General features: G+C 33.8%; 1 protein-coding gene across 1 annotated transcript in view; it reads right to left on the reverse strand.

Annotated features, from left to right (window-relative positions):
* LOC111621185 (multidrug resistance-associated protein 4-like) overlaps positions 1-8,925 on the reverse strand; it is a gene marked incomplete at its 3' end in the record, with an annotated part of 89,519 nt that overhangs the window by 73,833 nt on the left and 6,761 nt on the right. The window contains exon 5 of the mRNA XM_023363266.1: positions 5,693-5,782. Within this exon, the coding sequence (XP_023219034.1) occupies positions 5,693-5,782 (90 nt within the window). The remainder of the gene's footprint in view (positions 1-5,692; positions 5,783-8,925) is intronic.

Here is an 8,925-nt window from a genome sequence, read left to right on the forward strand (position 1 = left end):
ATAATTTTTTGCACATAAAGATATTGAAAAAATATGTTCATGTTTTACTTAAATGTTTGTAATAAAAATATAAAGAAAAACAAAAATTCATTTTATTAACATAGTGTCCTTGAACCTTGGAACACAGTGTACTTCGGGACAAGCTCGTCATCTGAAAAATAATATATTCAGAAGTAGTAAGTACCAATATCTAGTAGCTGTTTCATTACAACATTCAGAATGCATGACGTAAAGTCGGCCATTTTAAATCGTTTTACCGCTGTAACACGTCGTGTGATTTTTATAGGTGTTTGTTTTTTTGCAATCCGTTGGGATCTTGGTTTTAATCGAAATATTTTGAAGTGAGTAATTTAATTAAGGTGTAGTTAGTTAATAACTACATTCGTAACCACTTATTTTAATAAATAACATTGCATTTCTGTAATTGAAAAATTATAACCATACTTTGTTATAAACAAGAGAAAATTGTACCTTGCGACAGTGAATTTTTGTACCTTGGGACAGTACCAAGGTACAAGGCATTGCTTTTCTCAACTATTTATTAAATATTCTTATGTTTACTTTTGTTATTATGTTTCTGTTGGCCGCAAAAAAATAATGAAATTAATAAAAATGCTAAATCTGTTAAAAAGTGAGTTTTTAAGATGAAAAAAGAAGTCAGTTACTCTGAAGATGAAACTTTTGCGATCTTAGAGAGTGACGACTCGTGGGATTAAGTTCAGGAGGAAAATAATTGTGTGGGGTGCGATGAAAATTATTTTACTACTTCGAGCACAGAAGACTGGATTCAATGCGTCACCTGTCGATTATGGGTGCACGAAAATTGCACCTTTTTTGAAAATTACTGTCAGAATTGTGGTATTAATTCTAAAGAAATTACTAAGTACTGTACTGTAGTAATGTTTGTGACCTATATTTGTAATGACTATTAATTTTCTTAATAAAAAAATGAAATTATCTTTGGCTTTCAATCATTTAAATGCCTTCTACAGGACATTTAAGCATTATACTTACCTGCATTTCCAGCATAGCAAACATTTTTGTTAACTGATAGAGCTAATTATTGTTATAAAGGAAAGGACTTGGATAAAATATCTATTCTTTCATCTGGCGAAAGTGAAGATTTACAAAAACGTTAGGATTGTTCGTGTCCCGAGGTACAATCATGGATTGTACCTAGAATTGCCACCTTTTCAAACTCGCTGACCCGGAGGGCAGGTGAGGTTTGTTCGAACAGAAGTTCCTGACGCATGCGCAATGTCATTTTGCAATGCGAAGAATAATGTGCAGTGCATGCCAGTTCTAAATCAGTTACAGTTAGCGACTAGGGAAACTTGGATAGGGGTAACGCAAGTGACCTAGCACTATTGGATATTGGAGGTGTATATGATTACGAATGAATCGTACAAGCAAAAAAAAGCAGCACTGTACCTATGCCAACGACTACCACACTAGTAATTCGGTACATGGGGGAAGAAATATATGCGACGGTTTGCATATAATTTTGTACATATTCATTTCAACTTGCAGTGGCAACCCTAATTGTACCTCGGGACAAAATCTGCAAGAAATTATTTGACATTTTCTCATATATAAAATAGTATAGGGTCAAGTGTTTCATCATATATAGTGATGTTATCAATTATTAATTGAAATATTCAATAGTCATAACTAAAGATCAATTTGAAACTAAATTATGAAAGTTTAAAGAAAAGTGTCCCAAAGTAGAAGGGCCTAAATGGCAGAGTTTAACGCATTAAAATATAATTCACTTACAGAGTGTTACATTTCCTAAAATCTATCTGGTTTTATCTATTGGCAATGTGGGTTCCCAGACAAAGTTCGAACTCGAGTAAACCTCAGATTTCATACTTGATGCCAGATGTAAACAACAAGACTCGGAACTGTTCGAGTATGTGTCAAACTATCTGTCAAGATCTTAGTGAAAGACAAACTCTAGCACCAGTGCTCATAAACAGGTAGGTCATTGACTCGCGAGTCTATAAAATGTTGGCCATGATAAACCTTTTCGAACAAAAAAGGGAAATTTTTGATAGATGAAAATGATTGTTAAAATTCTTAGACGACAAAAAAAAAGGGTATAAACAACGGCCTGAATTATTGTTTCATAAACAATCACCGGACAGAGTCCACAAAGAGATATCAAATAGACACCTCGAATCGGACCTTTTCCGCTATCCGAAGAGGTTTTCGTCTTGCACCTGGAAACAAAGGAGAGACCAATTGGGGAAACGACGAATGGGAAGAGGAACCAATCCGAAATGCGAATAGCGAGAGAAAAATTATAAAAATCGGAATATCAAATCGAAGGGCAGTCTCCTCTGGATTAAGCTCACAGTGGGTTTTGTATATTGAATTGTGTCGTCGCACAAGACGTCTCTGCGACTCTCCGATCATCCTCTACATCCTGCGATCCCATCTTGTCCGCCTGGGGCTTCGACAGGAGAGGAAAATCGTCGCCATCTCAAAGCACAAAAAGAAGTGGAACTGAACTCCAGTTATTAAGGTAAGCATAAATGTTACCAAATAAACGGCCTTTTCTTTTGTAAGCACTTGTCATCAATTGCCTCCTCTGCCACTCCCACATGCAACCTTCCCTTAGGTTCATCCTAAAATATGACAATTGTATACAGGTGTCGAGGAGTGGGTTTTCACATCCCCTATCTCCACCGGGCTGGCAATCTTACACCAAAGATCTCTTGAAATTCTCAGTTTATTTTTTCTTTTCTGAACATGATCCATAAAATAAATTAGTAGCAAAGTTCTTTTACAAATATTAGGAATTTCAATTCATTAATTTAGCCAAATGTCCGAACTGTTTTCGCTAGTATTTTTCTGCTTCATTTAGTACTTCTATCATCTCTAATAATGTAGGCAGCCTTAGTTAAGCAGGCATCTTCAACGATGTCTTTATCAGCATTGTCTTGATCAACAGTGCGTACTTTACTAGTAGCGTTTTTTCATCAACAGCCTCTTCATTTCATCATATTGTGTCATCTCTGTCTTTGTACTCACTATGATCTTCCCTCAAACATCAGAATCGATATAATGAGATATATCATCTACGTCTCGCAAAAATGTTCTTAAATGTTTTTGCTTTTTTCGAAAAAATAACGCACACTTAGGCAATATATAAACTAATTAATTAATTAACTTTAAATACAACTATCACTCTTATGTTATACCAAGATATATTAACACTTTTATACAGGTAGGCCTCCTACAACGCGGTAGATACGTTCCTTGAAAATACCGCGTTGTGGTAAATCGCGTTATAGGAGACACCAACTTATTTCAAAAACTGGGATTCGGTTCTGGGAAAAAAAATTTGGCTTTTGAATAGCGTCTTTTAAATTTTTCAAACCAGCCATTGCTAGCCACGAATTTAACACTGGTTTCATCCGCTGACAACTGTCCCATTTGTTTTAAATAATCAAATATTTTTAAGGCTTTGTGTTTAAGTGCAATTTTATTTAAAGGCACCCGTTTCCTGTTCATATCTTTTACCCATAATATTAGCGCTTGTTCCATTTTTTTCATTATAGGTGCTCTGAAACGAGCAACATTTTTCGCAAGAATAGATGATCCTCCCGACCGAATCGTTCACTCTTAAATTAAAATGCCTACCGATATCAGCTTTCCGCTCTTGATTTTTAATTCGATCCAAACTTTCTATCTTTGAAGAGTTATAAATTTCCTTTTTAATGACAGTCCTTTCTTTTCATTCGGCATTGTTATGACTAAAATTTTTTCAATCAGTTTTGTGTACAGTAAAAGTCGAGAAAAATATACACCCAATAATAGTTTATACTGTATTTTAGACCATTTTCGCAGTCCTCACTTATTGAAAAAGTATAAATGATCAAAAATTTAATGATATATTTGAGTGTTTACGGTAACTGATGCACATCTGTCTAGAAACCGGTCTTCCCCTGAAACTTTCAAGAAAATAACATGCCAACGTCCACAAACAGCTGCTTTCAAAGACTTTTAGCTCTGTATGGCGAACTGCAGCTCGTACCAGGTGATCCGTTGCGATTTTTCTGTTATGTGAAGATAATTCGTTTCTAAGTACTTTTAATCGCGTTGGAAGAGTACTGTGTTGTAAGAAAATTTCCGCAATTTTCCAACTGCGTTGGAGCGAAAACGCGTTGTACAGGTTCCACGTTGTAGGAGGCCTACCTGTACTTAGTAGAAAGTTGTATAAATCCCCAGTTGATAGTGAAGATATTCGAAAGTAGATTACAGTCACACGTTAGATTAAAATATTTTATAGGAAACTAGTAGATTTCACTAGTGACAATTCATCAAAAATTCAAAAGTTATTGCATTTAGAAACTTGTTAGGATTATCGCACTTTACTTTCTCAACTCAAGATTTAAAAATTAGCCGCATATTTTAAGGTTTTTAAAAGAATTTTTCGAGCAATGTGTGTTTTGTTAATTTAGAAGGTATTCGCTTTTTGAAATAGCTCGATAATTTCAAAAAAAAAATAAGAAACAAAATTATACAGTTTACTTTTGACAACACTAGTTGTTAAAGGTTAAACTAGACATTTCTCTGAGTAAAGAATGTACACAAAGTTCAGATTATGTATAAGTTGTCGAACTTCGCGAAAAATACAAAAACATGGTAATCCGAAAATTTCAATAAGTTGATGCAACATTAATACTTTAAATGCCAATTAACGAACTTCTACTACATTTCTATGTACTATGTAACAGACTGACTTCATAACCATGCTTACATCGATTTTGCAACAAGAAGAAATTTAATTTAGGATATTAACAATAAATAAAATATTAACGATTTTGAACTGCATATGTTCCTTTATAATTAATAAACCACTTATAGAAGATACGTTTTTTAATATATGTAAAAGATACATGTATCGTTGAAAGATATGATTTACGCTACATAAAAGTATTAGAGAGGTTGAGGCACAAGTTCAAACGTAAAACGTGTACGGGTAGCAGAAGTACACGTTACACGTTTCAAGTCCAAGTAAAAATCGTTGAGGCACACGTTCATAACATCACGTGACTCAGTGAACATCGTGCATTGACTCACGGGAAATAAGTTGAAAAAATGGCGGAAGCAAAATAAATCATAATTTTAACCCCAAACACGAAAAAATGAAGACGTTTAAGCCGATCGTGTACTCACCAAGCTACACGTAGCAAACGCCATTATCGACAGTCCAGAACTGCCAGATGGCGGCGCTCACCCGTTACCCGTACACGTTTTGGGCTAAATACGTGCGCCTCAACCTCTCTANGAGGTTGAGGCACAAGTTCAAACGTTAAACGTGTACGGGTAGCAGAAGTACACGTTACACGTTTCAAGTCCAAGTAAAAATCGTTGAGGCACACGTTCATAACATCACGTGACTCAGTGAACATCGTGCATTGACTCACGGGAAATAAGTTGAAAAAATGGCGGAAGCAAAATAAATCATAATTTTAACCCCAAACACGAAAAAATGAAGACGTTTAAGCCGATCGTGTACTCACCAAGCTACACGTAGCAAACGCCATTATCGACAGTCCAGAACTGCCAGATGGCGGCGCTCACCCGTTACCCGTACACGTTTTGGGCTAAATTCGTGAGCCTCAACCTCTCTATTAATACAGTAAATATAATGTTTTTCAGAAAAATATTTTCAACTTACATTTTGAAATTTGCTGACATCAGATGCTAGCAGATTCACCATTTGTCCTATATTAGATGTTTCTAGAGAAGATGAACTTAACTTAATTGCCTAAAAATAAAAGTTTTATACATAAAAAATATTTTCGTATTATTTTATGTTTCAATGAAAATTATAATATATACAGTCGACCCCCCTACAACACTGTTTATAATTCTATTTTATATGAATTCCATGTTGTATTACTTAGATTTTACAAATACGTGTGCCGTACTGTAAACGGCTCACATATTTGTAAAATCTAAGTGACTCATAAAACATAGAATTCATATAAAACGGAATTATCAATAGTGTTATAGGGGGGTCAACTGTAATAAAGTTTATAAATAAGCAAATATAAATTTTTTTCAAATTTCTTTTTGACAAGACTGTGTTGTTTATAAAATCGTACTGCTAGTTGGCTTTCCAACATAGAGATATGATGGAGTACATGTCAGAAATTGCAATTTAACACAGAGTATTATGCCCAAATCATGCGTGCATAAAAAAACCATACTAGTACGTACTTACGGGACCGAGAACCAAGTCAAAATAAATACAAAATGGAAACACTCTACAAACAGGCAGTAGTGAAAGATTTGCGTATGCGTTGCTTGTTGAAAAGTTGGAAATGTGAAAGTCTCTAAATTTTCACAAACGAATCTTTGATAAAACCGATTTACGTGTTTCGTGTTGATCCCAACATATCTGGTTGTAACATGCTGACCTTGACTGGTTGATTTGAGATAACTCGTTTTTGCATCGGAATGTTTTTGAAAGTAGAGATCTAATCGCTATAATTTCATAATTTTATGTTAAAACTAACTTTCAAAATATAATTTGTTATAGCGTGTCTGCATTGTTTAGTCTAACCATTTTTTCCAGCAGAACCTACTGACATGACTGTATTTATGTACTTAACATTACAAAACATATAAATGAATCGAAACACTTTGTGTTAACTAAATAAATTGAGCTAAAATTAAGTTTACCAAGGTACCATTTTCTATGTAGTACCCCCATCGTCAAAATACTGACCAGGATATAAAGTCGTAAAAATCAAACCCTGTTAATAAACAATTTTTATACAAATTTATCAACAGATGTAAGCATATGACAAGCAACCTCTTGTCTATCATCTGTTTTACATATTTGTAGTGTTTCCTTTACTTAAAAAATGTTAGTTAATGCTTTTTTTCACTTTATTTTTTCCTGATAATGTTTTGTTTTATTTTTTAGCATATTCATGCAATAATATTACTTTACTCAGTTCATTAATTCTATAATAAATCAACAAGTTATATATATTGAAGTTGTGAGCTTCAGTTCTGACATTTCATATAACTTTTATTTTTATCTAAAATATCAGAAAATATTACACGTATTACTACTAGTAATTATATGTTTATTACTAAAATTCATATTTTTTTGATATCAAGTAAATAAAGTATATTAGTTGATTAAATTATTTGAGAGTAGAATATAAGTTTTGATTCCAAATATTTGATATAGTGGGTAATAATTTTGAAACAAAAATAGTATATGCATAAATGTTATGTAGAATCATACGAAACAATATTCGTTGTTAACCTGGCTTAGTGCCAGAAATAAACAAAGTAACTAAAAAATGTTAATTTTGACAAAATGTTACAAAATTCACATTTAGATGTCAGTTGTAATATTTTTTATTTTTTAAATTTTCCAATAAAATGTATTGAAAAATATCGTATTTAAAATTAAAGATATTAATAAATGTATGTGATTTTTTCATATCAATATAATGATAATATGATTTTTGGTGACTTTTAAAATAATATCACTTGACTGACCTATATTCGCCTTAGTCATTTTACAAAATAAACGTAAACAAGAGAACGTAGTAAAAAGTAAGGAAAAGGTTAATAGCCTGAGCCGTCTGCTGATCATTACAGCACAAAACTGGGTACGAGATCCGATTAGTACATAAACTTCATTTGCTACATTCTGTCACTTGCAGTGGTCCTGCAATTTTCATGTGACTATGCGTATTCCTTCGTATTATATAGCGATTTAACTTTTGAGAAGTGTAAAAATGAAATTTTTTTCAATCGTTACTTTTCATACTTTAGCGTCACTACCTCTACTTTCTTCTTCTCCTTTCACAAATATTTCATTTTTTCACTTACTCAGTGCGCACACTTATATGCAATAACTCTATATTGTGGGATCAGCCGGGGTTACGGAGTAAGTAGTACTCAAGTAACGCTTAATCGGCACCCAGCTGGTAAAACTAGTTCTCCAGGTTTCGAATCGTAAGATCCGATCCTAAAAGTTCCTATAGGAGAGCTATTAAAATGTTGATTGGATATAGGCGGCGAAGACTATATCTAACGTCAGGATTCCTTGACACCAGTTAATCAATTATTTTCTACGCGGATTAACACGCGTATGCGATCTGTTTCGGAATAAATTGAGGAGACATTCTTATAAAATAAAACATAAGTATAATTTAATAAGTCTCAAACAAACGAATACAAATAACCAAATACAACGATTATACGACAAGTTAAAAGTTACGACTTAACTTATGCTAATGCGCGATCGAGAGAGAGCTCACAAGATTGATTATGAACATACGACCTGTTAGTTGTCGTCTTCGATTCTGTAGGTCTAGGACACCTTGTAGATAGGGGTCATCTTTCTTTCGTATGGGAGATTAACTTGTGCACAAAATATAAAAATATCACTTCTTCTAAGTGTAGACTCGGGACTTCGTCTATCGGACTCCGTTTTGGGCGTTGGCCATCAGGAGGAAAACGTATGTGGAGTTTGTATGCTTCGGATCTGTCGAAGAACTCTCGCTGAACTCCCCGGAACGTATGTGGAGTCTGGACACTTTCAAATCGGTCGGAGAACTCCTCGAATTCTGACTAATTTCTCCTTTTATTCCAAAATTTCGTCCAATCATCGTTCAGTAACTCTTTCGTGAGAACGGATGAGAGGGGGATGAATGAGGGGTAACCATTTCCCATCTGAGCGAGATTTTTAACTAGATACGGGAAAAACAGCGGATGTTCTCCTCGATGAAAGGAAATAACATTTGTCATAAATTTTTCCCACGTCTAAAACACTAGTTTTTTCACACAAAATGAAATAATATTTTGTCGATGATTTAAACATATTAATAAAAATTCACAAATTAGACCCAGGGCCTTTCGGATCTCACACAACTTTTT

Source organism: Centruroides sculpturatus, unplaced genomic scaffold (genome assembly GCF_000671375.1).
Source record: "Centruroides sculpturatus isolate CEXI.00-Female unplaced genomic scaffold, Cexi_2.0 scaffold132, whole genome shotgun sequence".
NCBI classification, from domain to species: Eukaryota; Metazoa; Arthropoda; class Arachnida; order Scorpiones; family Buthidae; genus Centruroides; species Centruroides sculpturatus.